The sequence below is a fragment of the Rhinoderma darwinii genome, chromosome 3, assembly GCF_050947455.1.
Source record: "Rhinoderma darwinii isolate aRhiDar2 chromosome 3, aRhiDar2.hap1, whole genome shotgun sequence".
NCBI lineage: Eukaryota > Metazoa > Chordata > Amphibia > Anura > Rhinodermatidae > Rhinoderma > Rhinoderma darwinii.
In genome coordinates, this window is record NC_134689.1 from 20,188,608 (window position 1) to 20,209,431 (window position 20,824).

General features: G+C 39.2%; 1 protein-coding gene across 3 annotated transcripts in view; it reads left to right on the forward strand.

The window, feature by feature from the left end:
- The window catches only part of EBF1 (EBF transcription factor 1), a 329,952-nt gene that overhangs the window by 20,482 nt on the left and 288,646 nt on the right, over positions 1 to 20,824 (forward strand). For 2 of the 3 annotated variants that reach the window (XM_075856089.1, XM_075856090.1), the window contains exons 5-6: positions 1,710 to 1,783; positions 10,680 to 10,748. In XM_075856089.1, coding sequence (XP_075712204.1) covers positions 1,710 to 1,783; positions 10,680 to 10,748 — 143 coding nt within the window. Of the gene's footprint in view, positions 1 to 1,074; positions 1,278 to 1,709; positions 1,784 to 10,679; positions 10,749 to 20,824 lie in introns of those variants that run through there. The other variant, XM_075856091.1, reaches the window with a different exon arrangement.

Genomic DNA, 20,824 nt, shown 5'->3' on the forward strand with positions numbered 1-20,824 from the left:
TAAGGCTTGGGTGTAACACCCCTTTAAATAAAGGTTGAAACCTAAACTTCAATCAGAAATAATTTTCCTTTTGGCAGTCTAGTGCGATGCCATATATCACCATGTGTGGCCCGTGTATGTCTCTTGACCATCAGACCTAAGTTTATGCTTCCAATGGCTTACTCGACCTTATAATTCCTTTTTTATTTGCATCCGTCTACATCTGACCCAGCAGGGGCGTAGATAGATGGGGTGCAGAGTTAAAAGTCGAACACCGCTGGGCCCGGGTACCTGAGGGGGTCCAAATGCCCTTCTACCACACAACAAGATATTTACCGTTATTATGAATGGCACGTCGTAGGTGGAGAAGGGGGCCCTTTTCCAGATTTTGCATTCGGGCCCAGTAACGCCTCTGTGACCCAGTTAATAATTGGCAATGGACTTGGATTCCCCAACTTCAAAGACACAATAGATTGCCCTCCCTGGGTTCAGCGCTGTCCCTATCTAGTCCATTTTCTTTTGACTTTACTGTGTTTGTTATAAGCTTTGATATATAACCACAATTGTTCACTGATAACAATGCGAGAGGTTAAACTTCAGGCATTTCTATTTCTGGATTACGCCATTAAACCCGTTTTTGATTGTAACAATAACTGTTTCTTTTGAAAACCCAACAAGGTTACAAAAATATGTTTTTATTGTGTGGCGTGTAAATTAGACGGCTTGTTATTATATTTCGGGGAACTGAAACTGAGGAGAATTATATACTGTAGAATTGTAGTATTTACTGTTCTCACAATTTTACGGTTTTATACAATAAGAAAGTTATTAAGGCATCGACGTCTCCCGTCTAATACAAGGGAACTATTATAGAGCAATATATATATCAGGGGGGAGGAAAACTAGGGCAAAGTCAGTATGAAGTAGTTGCCCATAGCAACCAATCAGGATGCTGCTTTCATTTTACAGCCTGACTCAGAAAAATGAAAGCTGTAATCTGATTGGACACAATACCACTGTAATTTTTTTTTTTGTTAATGTACAACTTTATTAAAAGGAAAACAATTAGGAGAAAGGACAAAATGGGGAGGATGGGTGGAAGGGAGCAACTATAATCTATAAACATAATTCAATGCTATAACCTACAAAACCAACGTGTGCAAATAGCTAAAAATATATATCAAGAACCATCTTTATTGAAATATTCTAAAAATAGACAAATACATAATTAAAAACGAGTCTCACAAGTAAATCAAGATGGCATCACCCGGCTGTATGTGTAGATGATACATCAAAGGGTAATTTTAGCATGTGACATGATTACTAGAGCATAGTTAATCTCAAATAATGTGCTATCGTGCAAAGTGTGAGTAACGTATATAGTAACATGCATTATGTAAAGCAAAATAACACACCCATAATAGAGAGACCTCCGGGATGGCGCCCGGCCCAACACGCGTTTTGGCTTGAGCCTTTGTCTTCTATTGATGTTGTCATATATGCGGTGTATATATATATATATATCCCGCTATATAAATTGGCGTAAATAATTCGCTGCCATCACGTGGCACATCTTGGCGTGGAGTACCAGCTGTGATGTACTTATTTTAACCGATAATATACCCAAATATTTCCTTTGAAACAGTACAGCATTTATATATGTGAATCCAATGTACAAAATATTAGACTATTTTATATTCATTATTTTCTTACTTTATCTGTCTTTGCAGGCTATCATCTATGAAGGACAAGACAAGAACCCTGAAATGTGTCGCGTTCTGCTCACACACGAGATTATGTGCAGGTAACAATAACACTAGCGTGTGCCAAGACAGGGTGCCATTTTGCCACTTACAATATATATATATATATATATATATATATATATATATATATATATATATATATATATATATATATATATATATATATATATATATAATATATAATATATATATATTGTATTTTTTTGTATTTTTTTTTTGTATAGCTTCTTCACCAGCATCAATTTACATTTAGTAGAGCTGTTGACACGTGCCCTCTAAGTTATATTAAAACTCCTTTCACATAGAGTTGCAACAATACTTTTAATTTTTTTTTTCTCTGAGTGTAAATTGGTGCTAATTATGCGTGTATAAAAGAAAAATATCATCATTACACAGTTTGGTTCAGCTTATATTAACATGTACAGTTCTCTTCTTAGATGTAGCACACATTAGTGTGTGTTACAGTTTACTTCCCAAATGTTGACATGAGGGGCATTTATTTTATGGTGGGCATTGGTAATCTTGTAGAATGATCTACATCTATCTATCTATCTATCTATCTATCTATCTATCTATCTATCTATCTATCTATCTATCTATCTATCTATCTATCTATCTATCTATCTATCTATCTATCTATCTATCTATCTATCTATCTATCGTTATTTTGTATACTTTCAGCCAGGATATCCCCATAATCAGAGAATACACACTTCTGCATGGATAGATGGACAATAACAGTTTTGATTGACAGGCACTTAGCGCCCACTTCTACTCGCACTCATGTACGCCCACACTGGCGCATACTTTTCTGTTTCTTACTGGTGTGGTTAGCCGTGTTTATCATCTTGTTGGGTTATTTTACTGATGGTATGGATTTTCCCTTTATAAATACAAAGAAGAGAAAAGAAAAATCCACAGCTCACAGCAGGGGAATCATGAAGCTGTTGAAGGCAAATTATGCTATTTGTACAGTATACTTTAGACAGAAAAGCCATATTTAAAATGTCAGGCAGCTAATACCAGAGATTACCATTTTCCTCGCTGCCTACAGGCTGGTAAGAGATGCTGTTTATTTACTTGGCGGCCGGGCATTAAACAAAGCTGCCACTTCTGCGCAGGCAATGTTATTTATTTAACCTTTTCAGTGCTGTAAAATGCCAATCAGCCGAATAAATTATTTAAGATGGAGCAATATTTATACATTTTTTACTGCAGAAAAAGATAAAACCGCAATTTACAGGATACAATAAGAATTGAATTTTATTGATTATACCATTCTCAATTATATAGCAGTGACTTATTACACATCGCCATACAAAGGATCCATCCATTCATTTCAGTCTGTCTCAGTTGAGCTTGCAATCTAATTTCTGGCTTTCCTGGGTTGCAAAAAGTTAGTTTCTTTTGACTGGCACTTAGCGTCATATACGTTGTTAGGACACATATTGCTAATTAAAGGGTGCCTCTTACTGAGATTCCCATCCCCGCTATTATCTAGCCTAAAATTCTTGCAGCAATCACTGTAAAAAAATCCATTCGCAGAATACAGGCTACCATAAATGCAGCCAGGATTGTTATCCTTATCTCTACAAATAAGCAGCTTATAATGGCCGAATTCACTCTTTATTCTGTTCTAAGTAGGCAGAGTTAGTTAGATGAACTAAAGTAGTGGTCTTCAACCTGTAGGTCTCTAGCTGTTTCAGAATTACTACTACTCAGCTACTGGCTACAGGGCATGCTGGGGGTTATAGTTGCGCAATAGGCGGAAAGCGACAGTTGAGAGGCTACTGACCTATACTAGATTGGAGATGTTGGAGATTTCTTTAGGATCTTAGGAGGATAAAGGGGGTTAATTGATTGACCATACTAGATTTTATCAGCCAATTCACTTCATAAAATCGGAGCTAGAAGTGTCGTGTGGCTGCTGCTCATCCCTTCACAAAACAAATTAAAGGGAACCTGTCAGTAGGTTTGGAGCCACTAAACCACCAGCATGTTGTTATGCAGCTGGGTTTAGTGCTCCAAAACAGACATTTAGGGAATAGTAAGTTAACTAAATAACAATTTATAAAAAGGAGTGCAGGTAAAGGAGTCCAGCAGTATCGGGCGCGTGCGCATTGTACACATGTAGTGGAGGACAGTTCACCTAATTTCACTATGCATGCGCAGTGTATCGTCCTCGGCTTCATGTGTGCAATGTGCATGAGCCCTATCCTATACCCGGACTCCTTTTGGCAAGTTGTAATTTACTTTACTTACTATTCCCTGAACGTCCATTTTTGAGGTAGCCAGGTTTGGAATACTAAACCCAGCTGCATAACGAAATGCTGGTGGTTTACTGGCTTCAAACCTACTGACAGTTTCCCTCTAAGGGCACATAGACAAAAATAATTGGTTTTAGGGGAGAATATGGTACGATGTGGAGACACAATAACACGGCACATCGAGTGACTACAAATCTGTAATTTGTGTGCCACCGTACAGGCTCCATGGACATTGTTTTAGCATATTCATGAGGCGTAATATGTATGTGAATATATATATTAATGGAGGGATAGGGGCTTAGAACTGCCGGCCAAACTATTTTCATCCAGCTTCTATCCTATGTCTGTGGGCAGCTTAGGTAGTAGCATAGCTATAGGGGGTGCAGATGTAGCAGTCATACGTGAGCCACATACAAAGACATTAACATTATAAATAGCACATGGTAGGTGGGTGGGGGCCCTGATACAGATTTTGCATTGTGGCCCAGGAGCTTTAAATTACACCACTGGGTAGAGGGGCAAGTAACAGGGCACCCAGGGCTGAAAAAAACCCCCGAAATAAAATAACATTTGTTTGACTTTACCAGTAACAAATAAAACAATTGATAAAACAGTAATAACACTTTCGATAAAATATAACATATTAGTGTCAAGAAAATTTCTTAAAAATTTGATGAAATTTGAAAATGGTGAAATTACTCCTGACATAACCATTATATTTTATGATGCAACTCCCATGTATTTTCTCTACCTGTACTCATATTGACTGATCGACTGTTAATTGGCCATTACTGAAGATAGCGTTCTTCAGTTACACTATATCAGAATTTGATGCGGTTCAGAAATCTTCCCCTCCACCGTCAGAGAAGGTAAAATGCGTTAGCACAAAATTAGAGGATGAGGGGAAGTGCTGATTTTGCACAAGAGGTGCAAATGGAGCTTTGGTTATGAGCATAAAATTAGAGTCTGCTCACCATTAATCAGCCCAGCTAATTGCTATGCGCGGCCATTTGCCATATGGTGTGAGAGACAGCCTGCTTCCCCCAAGATGAAATTCCCTGTAACCAGACATGAAATAGTGAAATCCCTCTGTTTCGAAATGGCTTGTTTTAGAGATTTAATCCCTAAACAACTTTCTGCAGGGCTTTCTGTCAAGACTAACAGCACAATAAAGCTTTGCATTTATGTGACAAAGGGAGCAAATTTATGGCCTACTAAAACATTCCTATGGGTAGCGCCTTGAATTCAGATGTGGAGTGAATTTTCGGGTGCGTGATGATTGGTTAGTTACCATCATACAGATAAGGAGGATCAAAGGTTCAAGTAGTTTATTTTTCCTAATTGGAAATGAAATATTATTTACCTTGAGTCGTCATCTTCTGATACGCTGTTAAAAATTTTCTTTAACATGTCTTGTATCTGTTTCCCTGGAAAAGCTGGGTCACCCAATGGCTTCTATTACAGCTCTTAGGGTATGATCACACACACTAATTACGGACGTAATTCGGGCGTTTTTGTCCCGAATTACGTCCGAAAAATGCGGCTTGAAAGCGCTGACAAATATCTGCCCATTGAAAGCAATGGGCTGACGTTTGTCTGATCACACGAGGCGTAAATTTACGCGCCGCTGTCAAATGACGGTGCGTAAATGGAAGCCCGCGTCAAAGAAGTGACCTGTCACTTCTTGGGGCGTAATTGGAGCCGTTATTCATTGACTCCAATGAAAAGCAGCGTCAATTACGTCCGTAATGAACGCGGCGTTCAAGCGCCTGCACATGCCGTTACGGCTGAAATTACGGGGATGTTTTCTCCTGAAAACATCCCCGTAATTTCGGCCGTTATGGACGCTGTCGTGTGAACATACCCTTAAGGGTATGTGCACACGGTGAGAGGTTTTTACGGCTGAAATGACAGACTGTTTTCAGGAGAAAACAGCTGCCTCGTTTCAGCCGTAATTCCTCCTCCTCGCATTTTGCGAGGCTTCTCTGACAGCCGTAAATTTTGAGCTGCTCTTCATTGAGTTCAATGAAGTACGGCTCAAATTACGTCTGAAAGAAGTGTCCTGCATATAATGTATATAAGTGTCCCGCATATAATGTATATAAGTGTCCTGCATATAATGTATATAAGTGTCCTGCATATAATGTATATAAGTGTCCCGCATATAATGTATATAAGTGTCCTGCACTTCTTTTGACAAGGCTGTATTTTTACGCGTCGTCGTTTGACAGCTGTCAAACGACGACGCGTAAATCACAGGTTGTCAGCACAGTACGTCGGCAAACCCATTCAAATGAATGGGCAGATGTTTGCCGACGTATTGTAGCCCTATTTTCAGACGTAAAACGAGGCATAAAACGCCTCGTTTACGTCTGAAAATAGGTAGTGTGAACCCAGCCTAAAGGGGTTATCACTCAGCTTTTTGTGAGTACTGAATGGAAAATCAGCCCAGTTATGTATGGATTCATCCCTTTCATCAGTAAATCTGCAAAACTGTCCTTATATATATGCTTTTCAGGATTCTCGAAAAACTGGATCCCAACCCCTGTTGGAGACAACAAGACCGCTGGTACTTTACTTAAAAATGCTCCGTTAAAATAAAATAATGAATATGTCCACTTGTGCCTTGGGCACGTATGGCGGCATTTGGACATCCATACTACAGAGACAACAGCACCGTATTATTCTGCTTTAGAAGCAATGATAATAATATTGAATCCGATGGAACATGGCATGATTTTTTTTCTGTCAGAGCCATACCTCTGAGGCATGCAAAGGTACATTATGATCTCATTCAGGTGCTAGGGTTGCCCCCCGGCCGGTGTCCACATCAATAAGCCGGTGCCTGTAAAAGATTTTCGCCGGCGATAATAATTGCCAGTGAAAAACTATAAGTGACTGCAGTCAATGTTATGATCTAAAAAAAGATTACCTTTTAAATCCCCCTGTCGAACCAGTGCCAACGTTGGGGTGGTACCCCGCCGGTCCGGCAGCAATGACACTGCATACATCATTCACACGACCGCTGCAAGGCAAGTGATTGGCTGCATCGGTAAGGTAAATTATGTAATTGACGTCATTGCTGCAGGGCCAGCGAGGACCACCAGGATGTCAGCACTGGAGTGTCAGGGAGATTTAAAAGGTGAGTAGGTTGATTTTATAAAAAATAATTTATTTTTTAGTCTGGTCTGAGGTCTGATCAGGGGTCTGGAGTCATAGAGGGCACTCTGTGGCACTATCAGCAGGGGGGGGGACTGTGTGTGGCACTATCTACATAAGAGCACTGTGTGTGGCACTATCTATAGGGGCACTGTGTGTGGCACTATCTACCGGTGGCATTGTGTGTGGCACTATCTACATAAGAGCACTGTGTGTGGCACTATCTATAGGGGGCACTGTGTGTGGCACTATCTACCGGTGGCATTGTGTGTGGCACTATCTACATAAGAGTACTGTGTGTGGCACTATCTACCGGGGGAATTGTGTGTGGCACTATCTACAGGGGCACAGTGTGTGGCACTATCTATTTACACGTGTTAACCTGGACGGTATTTTTGGGTGGAATAGGTGGCAACTTTAATGGGTTTTGCACTACAGCCCCTACAGAGACTTAATATGGCCGAGGCCTAAGGTCTGCACTCTCTGATCTTTCCAAAGATTAAATCCCGATGCTTGTGATTGGCGCCAGATCCTGTTCTATATCTTTCAGTTACTTACACAGAACACTCTATTTTGCCTTATTTCATGGACAAACATCCTCGTGACTGCCATAAAAGGATTTGGCCATCCGCAAATTCAGTGTGCCGCATATGGTGCTACCTCGTAGAAATTGGCTACATTGTGTGAGAGATCAAGGACGGCCATAGAGATGACTTTGTTGGACTCTGCAGGGCACAAAGTGGCATTAGTCCAGCTGGCAGGGGGTGCCTTAAGTTACAAGCAGGGCTCTCTGTGTAAAGCCTGGGCAAAACTCACAGAGACTGGCGCTGCATTGGTTTAAACCATTATTTATTACAAGTCAAAACCTTTCCACTACTCTAGTCACCGGGACAAATGACTTTCCTAAATTACTCGTCTAGTAGAATACACTGTGTGTATAGTTTTATTTCACTGTAAAGATTAATGAAATATGCAATTGTCTTCGTGCCCCAGTGGTGAAAGTCGGAATTACCATGTTATACGGAAAATGTGATAAATGACTTCTACTAAAAAAAAACAAAAACATAAATCTCTATTTCCTATTTTAGATTTCATTGTAATTATTGATGACGTATTTTGCTTTTGATTTAAAATTTTATAAACATTTTTTTTTACATATACATTGATTTACAGTACATACTAGAAGAAAAACAATTAATCTTATTATTTCAATTCCTTTTTTCATCCTTCCACAATGACATGCATTGCAGCACTCCTCATTCTCTAAGAGAAAAATGTCTCTGCTCGTCCTGAGCTGCCTGGTTCATTTACATTTGCCATAATAATGAGTTTAATAATGTATTTGTTGCAGTTTTTAGTGCAGTTTTTTGGTCCGAACACAGAAGTTGACACCAAAAAAGGGAGATGTAACAGTGTTTTCTTTATACCTTTGCTTTCTTTTGGATCCACTTCTGGCTTTGGCTCATCAAAACTGCATGTGTGATCCTGGCTTAAAGGCTGCACTTCTGCTTAGGGCTAAGAAAAAATTTAATTGCACTAAAAATTTGCATAAAAAATTCTGAACTATGCCACAATTGCTATAACCAACAGCCAAAACCCAAGGAGGCCACATCTACAGCTCCAGGGTCCAACAGCAGGGATGCATTAAAGGGGGATCCCGGTTTTAGTAAATGAATGTTATTCATTGTATAGTGAAAAGTTAAACACATTAACTATACATATTGTACCAGTTCCTCATGGGTTTCAAGATCTCTGCTTGCAGTTATACAGTGTACACAGCGGGGGGCACAAGGAGAGCATCAGCGATGTAATTGCAACTGCGTTTAGCAGTGCCGTGCGCCATTACTGCGATTCTCTGCCACAAAGGGGGGAAGAAACAAACTCAGTTCAATTCTAGTGTTTTTCGGTAAAAACGGTGCTGAAGGGACGGCAATAAATGGCAAATTGGCATTCAGTGGTCACTGAACAAAAAGGCACTAAGGGGTAAAATAATTTCAAGTGGGCACTAATGATGTGCCCATTTTCCATTTATTGCCCCTTTAGTGTCCTTCTGTTGAGTGCCCCCTTTATGCTCAATTGCCATTCATTGCCATTTTACTGCTGCTCAGTATAGCTATGGCGGGGGCAGGATGGGGTGCCAAGTTATGTGAACAGCCCAGTGTCTTTGGTACACTTAATCCACTACTGCTTGCTTATAGTGGATACAATTCTGTTCTAGTCATGTAATGGACACACAGGTGCATGGCTCGTTACAATTACAGTACAGTTATCAGGGCTGCTTCTTGTAACGAACCGAACACCTGTGTGTCCTTCACATGACCGAAACAGATTTGTATCCACTGGAAGTAAACAATGAAGTTTCATTTTATATGACTGCAAGCAGAGATCTTGAAGACCATATGGAATTGATACAGAAAGTATGTTGGAAAATGTATGTATAACTTTTCATTATAACCTTTACTTATTAAAAACGGACAACCCCTTTAAAGTCTATGTACACCTTGGAAATCGTTGGGTTTTTTTTGTTCTTTTTTTAAATGTCTATCAGAGTGTCTGGTGCAACTTTCCAAATGCTTTTTTATTAAAAATTACTTTTACTTTTTGAGATACAGCCGCTTTGTATCCTGTATACAGAGCAGCTGTATCTAGCGCTGAGACCTGACTCCGTCAGGTCTGCGGGACTGACGGGTTCCAGTCACCCAAAAATTGTGATTGCATCTTTCTACTATCTTTGCGGTCACTTGTGACTTTTTTTTTAGATGACACCTTTATATTGCTTTTCAATAGATGTTGGTAAGTGCGACAGAATGAAAGCTTCGCTAAAACGAAGGATATTTGGGTTCACTAAATGTGTTCAGGTACTTTGCAAATAAGATGTGACTTCTATATGACATAACTATAAGGGTATGTTCACACGAGGGCGTCCGTTACGGCTGAAATTACGGGGATGTTTCAGCCTGAAAACATCCCCGTAATTTCAGCCGTAACGGCATGTGCAGGCGCTTGAACGCCGCGTCAATTACGGGCGTAATTAGCGCTGCTATTCATTGGAGTCAATGAATAACGGCTCTAATTACGGCCAAAGAAGTGACAGGTCACTTCTTCTACGCGGGCGTCTATTTACGCGCCGTCTTGCTTTCAATGGGCAGATGTTTGTCAGCGCTATTGAGGCGCTATTTTCGGGCGTAATTCGGGGCAAAAACGCCCGATTTACGTCCGTAAATAGGCCGTGTGAACATACCCTAAAAAGACATAACTTCAGCATTTAGGCGACAATTTTCTCGTTTACCTGTGTCGCTCCTAGGCCTAATAAGCTGGCAGCTGCGCTGGACGCGGTTACAGCGAGTAATTAGCCCCCATGTGGCCTTAACGTGTTTTCTGACACGGCTTCCAGGTAGCTAGAACGCCGTTAATGTCGCCGCAATTTCGACCTGCTGTCTCAATGAGGCTGAATTTGTAGCACAGCCATAATACTGAAACCTCCTCTTGTTTTTTTTTTACTCCGCAGTCGCTGTTGTGATAAGAAGAGTTGTGGGAATCGGAACGAGACACCCTCCGATCCGGTGATTATTGACAGGTTGGAGCTGCCTTTATTTCTCTTCTATTGCTGAACCTCATTACAATGAATCACCTGCCCCATGCCGCTTCTCAGAGAGGGTGTTGGGCAGATGAAAGCAGCAGTGACGGTTGGGTACAGCACACTGCAGTGGCATTAGACGAGCGAGCACTCGACCATGTAACACCTTCCCTGCCCTTTATTACATCTGTTCCATAACGTAGCACAATCTCTAATTGCTTTTCAGACTTAATAAAGTTTCTTAAACCGATCATAGAAATTTACTGTAAAGAGACGTTGGCTTTCAGGAAGCTGCCTGGCCTTGTGCTTATCAATGCTAGTGGTCACACCAGGATCTGAAATAAATGTAAAACATGGCTAAATCTATGGCGTACTATTATATTTAGATTTGACTTTACAGTGGCGGAAACTCTTGCAAATCAGTTCTATTAAATTGCTATACCTACTGTATACACGGCATTCAAAGGAGAATATCCAAGGGGGACATTTAACCTTTTATTGTGTTCACCAAATGTGAACCATGATATCCAATCTTGAAGAGAAGGGCTGTGTTGTATAGTCGTAGCTCTACTACGGTCCCTATGACAGTACCTCTGGTTTTCTGCAGAGGAACTGGACAACAGTCTGGGCAACATTTTAATAGAGGACATTGATATACATCAAAATAATCAATGCTCATATACAGGCTATTAGTCGGAATATATACATTAAAGAGGACCTGCCTATTCCTCAAAATATAACAATTCTGGAGATTTTTTTTTTAGAACTCTGCATTATGCTGTCCTCTGTTATTCCTACTAGAAATGTATGAATAAATTGACAACTGGGTTGTTACCATTCCCCTTGTCGATAGGGTGTGTGCCTACACAGGCTAATACTGTCAGCACTGATTGGACAGTGTCATACGGTGTAGAGACACACCTTATTGTCAGGGAGAATGGTATCGCCCAGTTGTCAATGTATTCATACATTTCCAGGAGGAATAACAGAGGAACAAAATAACACAGATTTTTAAAGAAAAGATGTTCCAGTATTGGTTTTTCATGGGAATTACAAGTATTTTCTAAAACAGACACATCGGGAGTGCTGACAAATCCTCTTTAATGTGGGTTGTTATTTTGATCCACATCAAAGCCCTCTATGACAATGCTGACTGGACGGCGCAGGGGACCAGAAGTGTTGTCATTAAGACTGGAGGAGAGACGTAGTGTGACAACCTGGGTCTACAAAATAGGATATCTCTAAAAACAAGAGGAAAAATTGAAAATTTGGATTTTTGATGAAGTGTCACTGCTGCTTTCATTTCGAGGGTATCGACCACCCATTGCTTACACACGGTTAAGAAACGGTGGCCTCAACCATGAGAATGTTCCCTCTGTGCCCACTATGAACAATTGGCTTGAGAACACTGGTCAGGGTTTACCGATATTTGTCCTGACCAAATCCTACTTAGAACATATATTTGGAATTTTACCAACAAAATGGCCGCCTTCTTGGCACTGGGTGGTAGATGCCGCTATGTTACCTACAATATGTATTTAGACTTGGATTTGGTTTAAATTTTCTGGTAATGTCGGGGCTTTATTTGCATTCAATCTCAATTTGCTTGTGGTATGCCATGTACATGTCCTAAGTGCCTGATGGATGGATGTGTTGGAGATGAGGTCTATCTGGCTCATTTGATGTTCTGTGGCACCAGAGTGTGGGTAGAGGTGGGTTCACACAACACCCCCCACTAAGAGAAGTTTAGGACTTTGCTGAGATGCAACAGTCTTCTTTGTTGGTCTCGTCTTTTATTTCTGTCCTGAAAGATGAAGAATAAATCCTATATGGGTAGTTAGGTTTCCATAGGTCTGGTTTGGACCCAAAGATTTTGGCATTCTTGTATTTCCTGGTTTATCACTGGTTTTTGAACATGGAGTTCACTTTATGTGAGTGTGACGTAGTTTGTAATGCGTCATGATGGAAACTTGGTCACTCAAGTCCACAGTAGATGATGGATAGGAGCTAAATGACACCAAATGTGATATATTTCCCCGTTCCTCTCACTATCCATGATCTGATTTGGTCTTAAAGAAATGTTACAGTGACTTTAATGTCATCTATATATCAAAGAAGGCGCCATGTTGTAGTTGTTGAAGTAAAAAAAACATTGGTATTCCACTAGAGGGATATGTTCCTCTTAAATATACAATATTAATATAATTTTTTTTCATTCATATTGTGTTCAGTGATTGTGTGTGTTGCTTTTAACTGCTAAGAATTTACTCATGAGACTGTTTTCCTGGTCTGTTTGCTATTTTTGTGGTTGGAATATTTTTGATTATGTTTTATAATGTTATATAAAAAGTTACTACAAAGGTAAGATGATAAAATATCTGATTAAAAGAATTGTGGGAGCGTAGAAAAACATGGCTGCTTTCTTCCAGAAACACCCCCACTCTGGTATTGTAGGACAGCCCGATTCCAGTAAATGCTGCCGCTGGTTTTCGAGATCATAGGTGATTCACCTCTCGGAGAGCCAACAGAGAAGAGATGTTGCCTCTATACAAGGGGCTATGTACCACAGAGGCAAACCAGGCAGCTGCTTTGAGGCCCAGGGAGAAAGGGGTATGCCACTTACTGGTACCCAATGGACAATAAAAAATTAATATAGTTTTCTGCTTTGGACAATCCCTGCTTGTTAGAAGGGTCCCTTGAAAATAAGCTGATCAGAAAGTGGCCCCCTGCTGGGACCCCCAGTGATCAGCTGTTATCTGCAAGGAAATCTGGCTGTAAATGTATGTTCAGGCGTTGCAGAAATGCTGCAGATTTGGCTCAACACATATGGATTTTGCCCCGAATACGCAGAAGAATTTGCAGAGGATCTTTTCCACCATGTCTGGACTCAGCCTAAGTATTCTATTTCCCTGCAGCACCACCACAGGGGAAATTAGGCATTACACAGTGCCCATTCAAATCAATAAGTTGTCTGTGTAATGCAGGTTGGGTCAGGTCCTCCAGACACTCTTTGTACGGCTCTTCACTTTGGCCCTGATATGAGGATCCTGAACCGAGGACCCCCCTCTATTAATTCACAACTCCCTAATAGGGTGTAAAAGGGTTTGCTAAGCCAAAAAACCCTTTAAGTAGAGTTCCACCTCTCAACTGGCGCTAGTAGGGAAAAAAAGAGGGTCATGCTATCCTTTTCTCCTAGATAGGATTGGATGGGGCAAAAGAAGCTTTGGGTCATTCATGTTTCAAATAGTGTATGAGTGTTGGTGTGAACCAACTTCAAAGTGGGACCCATTGAGAAATTATCTATGGGGTCTTCTCTGCTTTATGTACATCCCTGCGTCTATAATAGACCAATATGTTTAGTTTAATCAATGAATGAATTCATTAAATGTATTGATTTATTTATGGCTACATGCTCATATGCATGGTGGTTACTTTACTAGACTATTACTTTACTATTTTTCCCCAAAAATGTCAAAAAGATTATAATTAACGTAGTCTGTCATTTTCCCGCAACATGAAGGTACCTACCTTAACCCATTCCTAGGTTATTAGAAACTCGGCAGCTTGTGAATAAATCCAATTTTTTTTTCTTCCTAGTGGCTACTTTGAATTAGATGTTGCCAATTAATTATCCACCCATTGACGTTGACAACTCTTTCTCTAATAAATACATTGTAAATTAGTTTGTGCACCTCCACATTCATGTATGTGCACGGAATATGTTATAGGCTGCTGGAACGTGGAAAATCTCATTCCAAAGTTGATGTTTTTTTTTGTTTTCACCCAACTGGCCTTGCTGGTTTATGGAATGTGTCTGTCAACGAGTAGGAATGGTCTGTGTAAGGAACTAATCTGTGAAAAAATCCCTGGAGGAAATGCTCTCAGCTCTGAGCAAATCCACTGCATCCTCGTCTAACGATAAACAATATCTGAATTATGTCTACATAAAAGTGGCAGTTTTTTTTAACTATGTTAAAAATGTGAGGTTTTTATCTACATTAGTGGATTTTTTTATTTAAATTACTCTGCATGTTAAAATAAAGTGTTTTAGAACATTAGTACAATAAAAGTGAAAAATGAAAGGATAACTTGTGTTTTTTTCCAATGTTACTTTCTTTTTTTCAAAGATATATATAATATATAAACACAAAAACACCCACATTCATTTATTAGTTTCATTATCTATCTATCTATCTATCTATCTATCTATCTATCTATCTATCTATCTATCTATCTATCTATCTATCTATCTATCTATCTATCCATCTATCTCGTATCTATCTATCCATCTATCTCGTATCTATCTATCTATCTATCTATCTATCTATCTATCTATCTATCTATCTATCTATCTATCTATCTATCTATCTATCTATCTATCTATCTATCTATCTCTCATATCTATCTATCTATCTATCTATCTCTCTCTCTCTCTCTCTCTCTCTCTCTCTCTCTCTCTCTCTCTATCTATCTATCTATCTATCTATCTATCTATCTATCTCATATCTATCTATCTATCTATCTATCTATCTATCTATCTATCTATCTATCTATCTATCTATCTATCTATCTATCTATCTATCTATCTATCTATCTATCTAATCCATCCATCCATCCATCCATCCATCCATCCATCCATCCATCCATCCATCTATCTATCTATCTATCTATCTATCTATCTATCTATCTATCTATCTATCTATCTATCTATCTATCTATCTATCTATCTATCTATCTATCTATCTATCATCATACCTGTATTTCTATAATGTTTAAATGTGTATTTATAATCATGCTTTATTGTTATTAAACTTCTTATAATAACTTTCTTGCTCTGAGTTACAGCCTATTTTCCACCTATTATTTCTGTTCCTCGCTTGTTTATTATTTTTTCCTCTCTCGTTTTCCTTGTTTTACTCTGGGTAGTTATTAGTTCCTGTATCAGGCTTTTCCCTGCTTTTTAGTTAGGCCTTATGTAATTGGATATATCGTCGCACTGTCCTGTTCTCATTACTGATCTCTGAGTATTAACCCTCCTTTGAGTGTAGAGAGTGTACAGTGCATTAACAAGGACTGACAGTAAAGAGGCCTGGATCACTAGGGCGTGAAATTGTTACTTTTTAAGATATGCGGCCTTTTCTATAACTAGCAAACCGAATCAGCTTGTTAATTTTCTTCTGTTTTATTTAAGATTTGAGGAATTTCTATGAAATGATATAAAATTGTGCACATATTGTATATATTTTTTAAACTTTGTCGAATTTAAAGAAAAAAAAAGAAACTTTTTTTTTTTTATACCTTGCTCTGACTGTATGTTACTTTAAATTAACAATAAACCTTTAGGATGATGGAAAAATTACCTTATTGGTTGTAGGATAACTGAACATGACATGTCTCAATTGAGAACAAGAAACATTATTTCAATTTTGATTTTCCAAATTTTTTTTGCATTTTTTTTAAATTACCGTACATTTGCCTTTCTGAAGCCGTCTGAATTACAAAAAGGTAAATTTATAATGCAGGATTTCCTAAGATGTTGTGACAATGGACAAAAGGTTAAAGAAAAAAAAGTGATAACTGCTCTTAGCACCTTTTTTTTCACACTTAGGGTATGTTCACACGGCCTATTTACGGACGTAAATCGGGCGTTTTGGCCCCGAATTACGCCCGAAAATAGCGCCTCAATAGCGCTGACAAACATCTGCCCATTGAAAGCAATGGGCAGACGTTTGTCTGTTCACACGAGGCGTATATTTACGCGCCGCTGTCAAATGACGGCGCGTAAATAGACGCCCGCGTCAAAGAAGTGACCTGTCACTTCTTTGGCCGTAATTGGAGCCGCTATTCATTGACTCCAATGAATAGCAGCGCTAATTACGGCCGTAATTGACGCGGCGTTCAAGCGCCTGCACATGCCGTTACGGCTGAAATTACGGGGATGTTTTCAGGCTGAAACATCCCCGTAATTTCAGCCGTTACGGACCCCCGCCGTGTGAACATACCCTTAGGGTATGTTCACACGGCCTATTTACGGACGTAAATCGGGCGTTTTTGCCCCGAATTACGCCCGAAAATAGCGCCTCAATAGCGCTGACAAACATCTGCCCATTGAAAGCAATGGGCAGACGTTTGTCTGTTCACACGAGGCGTATATTTACGCACCGCTGTCAAATGACGGCGCGTAAATAGACGCCCGCGTAGAAGAAGTGACCTGTCACTTCTTTGGCCGTAATTGGAGCCGCTATTCATTGACTCCAATGAATAGCAGCGCTAATTACGGCCGTAATTGACGCGGCGTTCAAGCGCCTGCACATGCCGGTACGGCTGAATTAACGGGGATGTTTTCAGGCTGAAACATCCCCGTAATTTCAGCCGTTACGGACCCCCCCCCGTGTGAACATACCCTTAGAGCATTTGTCACTTCCAATCTGTAAAAGGGTTTGTTGGCTTTGGACAATCCCTTATGTTAGAACAATCCCCCAATGTTAAACTCATCTCAGCCTGTCCCTCTGATGGAAACCCCAATAATCAGCTGTAATCTGTAGGGGAACCAGGCAACGAGTGTACCATTCCCCTGCAGCGCCACCACAGGAAAAATTAGGTATTACACTGTGCTGATTAAATAATGCACAGATATGCCAAGTACTCCATAGTGGGAGATGCTCTTTGTTGCTGCTCTCCGCTCCGGTTAATAGATGATGGTCCTGAATGGGAGACCCCCCCTTTAATAACTCAGAATTCACTAATAGATTATTAAAAAATGGGGTTTCTAAACTAGACAATGCCTTTATGAGAAGTAACAAATCTCTCTTAAGGTCCTTACTGCAAAGCATCATGGTCTAGTATTTCAGAACAATTCGAGCAATTGATTACAAATTTACAAAAAATAAAATCAAACAAAAAGGATCTCTGATATAAAAAAAAACAATGTCTGCTTTATTTTTTTTTTAAACCTCGACACTCTTGTCCATTGGCTACTTCTGGTATTGCAGCTCATCCCTATTCATTTGATTTGGGCTATACTGCAATACCAGATTCAGCCCATTGACAAGAGTGGCGCTGTTTTTGGAAAAATAAGGCAGAATTTTTTTTTCCAATCTCAAATAACCCTTTAATGCCGCATGTATACTTGAATTCTAGTTGCAACCATATATACAATGTAATTGCGCGTTAAAGACGATGGAGGAAATTTTGTAAGACTGGCATTTCATACGCCATCTTAATGTAAAGAAAGAGTTAAATATGCCTAATTTATTTAGAGGCGCATCTCTGAGCTGGAGTAGACTTGTGCCACAATTTACGCCAGTTCCGCTAAGCTTTCGCCCCACTTTTTAGAAAAGTGGCGTGAGCAGCAGAAATGGCACAAAAGTATAAATTTTTAACGCAAATTGAACTTTTGTGCCATTTGCGACTTTTCTATGGCAGAAAGCTGGCGTAGAAAAGTTTATAAATTTCCCCCCTACATATTTTGCTGGTTGACTGCCAAGCTTGTAATAATGTATGAGTCACTTCTACGCAAGGCGGTGTGGCTGTAAAAATTGTTTTCTTTTCAAGACCACTTGATAATGGTTACTTATGAAGTGAATGTGATAACAGCAGCGTTAGTCAGTGATCTACTTCCACCTTAATGGTAAAAATGATTCATAAAGGATATTTCTATACAGTATCTACTTATCTTCCCAGCATATCATTATATCCCTTGTTATTCTAAACTTTATTATGTTATATTTTATAATATTATGTATTATGTTAGTTGATATGGTTAATTATATGGTAATATTGACGCTGATAACATCGGCCCTAAAAAAAATAACAAATAAAAATAATCAAGGTCTGTTTGCCCAGTTCCTAATTTCGAAGTCACTTTGCCCGCTCTCTTTGAACATGCAAATTTTAGCACAGCCTGAACAATTCCTTGTGTTTGCTTTAGTGTACCACTTTATTGATTCAGACAGAATGGAAAATATTTTAAGCTTTCTTCTAAAAAAAGAAAAAGTTTTTTTTTAAATAAATCTGTTGCAAACCACAAAGGGAGGGGGTTACTCATCTGGTTGTAAAAATATTTTGTCACAATTAAATTCCTTAAATCCTGTATCCAATAATTGGTTAGCATTTGTATCCAGGATGGATAGACTAGATGTGAAATATTAGTAATAGAGAAGGCCACATAGAAAAAAAAATGGTGCCCCTATTGCTGATTGTTTCCACTACACCCCCAATGTACTAGCTTCCTTCACCAGGGGCATTGATTCAGTTTGCTACCCTCACCCTGTATCTAAATATCCTGGTCAAGGCAGAGTTGCCGGTTGGTGCCCCCTAGCATCCAGCATCCAGTAGCACATGCCTGACCATAGCTACACCCCTGCACTCCCCTATCCAAGAGGACCCTTTGCTTTTTTCGCCCCTTCCCATTTCTTGTTGGAAAGAAGGGCATAGTGACCAATAGTACTGCTTTACCCTTCCATTGTTTGCTAATGTGGAGAACAGTAGCCCTGAGCAGGTTCATGTCACTCATGAGAGAAGGGAATTTGGCTAACCTAAGCTGATGCCCTCTCTGTATTGCCACAGGGGCCTCTTTAATTATATATATGCCCTTGCAATTAGAAAAACCTCCTATTTTGAAACCTGAGCCCTCGGCATTGATTTACTGAGAAATGCGTCACATTTCCTTTGGGTACCCCAAAGGGCACCCTAATTGAAATAATTGTATCGGCTGATTGATGCCCTTTCCACAGTGCCAAGAGCAGTAACATATGCCTAGGATCATTGGTGACATGTTATATCCCTAGAATCTAGAACATTGCCTCATACCTTTCCTAATATTCCTGCACTCAAGCCTTCTTTTGACATATGTTTTGTGTTATAGGGGGGCTGTGGTATAAACAGTAATGTTTCATATAGGTATTTGTTATAAAATCATTCGTACATTTTATACATATCAATTTAATCTGAAGCTGTTCAGTTCATACATGATTTACAGGATCACTTCTTTTGCTTTCAGGGGTGTTCAAAACTGGGGCAATCCTTTCTAGAAAACATGAATTTCCCATGACGTAAAACATATATTTAAAGTAAACCAACATAGAACCATTTACATAATATTCTTATACCCTCCTACAGTGTGAGGGAATTAGTCATACCCAGTAACCTATGTAGTTGGAATAACTTATGATACATCATTTATGCATGGCAAGCCATGTTTATTAAGTAGATAGATAGATAGATATGAGATAGATAGATAGATAGATATGAGATAGATAGATAGATGATAGATAGATAGATAGATAGATAGATAGATAGATAGATAGATAGATAGATAGATAGATAGATAGATAGATAGATAGATAGCAGATAGATAGATAGATAGATAGATAATGAGATAGATAGATGATAGATAGATAGATAGATAGATAGATAGATAGATAGATAGATAGATAGGCATCTCTGGTAAGAGAATATCTGAGCATTAGTTTATGATAGACTATGCTGACATTGGGTCGGGTTGAACAGGATGTTGTATAGGAGCCCCCGGGTGTACTCACGAAACTGCAACTCTCATTGCGGTATAAAACAAGGAACAGATACTGTTCAAGCCCAGATATAGGCAGACATCATGTAAACAGGACCACTGTCTTACAAATTTTTAATACAGCAAAATTAGATCGCTCTATAATATCATATATTATGAAATATGACATTTTTGTTATATTTTTGCCATTACAACATGATCCCGCTTCTAGTCAGGTTTCAGAGCCTGAAATAAACCTGAAATAAAGAAAAGAATGGCGGAAACGTCACTTATTATAGAGAGTTCTCTTTTCTTGTAACAAGTACGTTTTCTCAGCAACTTTGGAAATCCCCTTTATGCTTAAAATGAACTTAATGGTCTACATAAGAACCACCCCATAATTATAATATTCATAGATGCATGAGATCAACGGCTTTTTTTTAAATAATGGATGACTTACCTATGAACAATATATTCAGACATCTTCTTAGCAGGCTTCCTTCTCTTGGACAATGGCTTACAGAGGGGTGGGTTCTAGAGTTTGACCTCCATCTTTGATCACTGATCA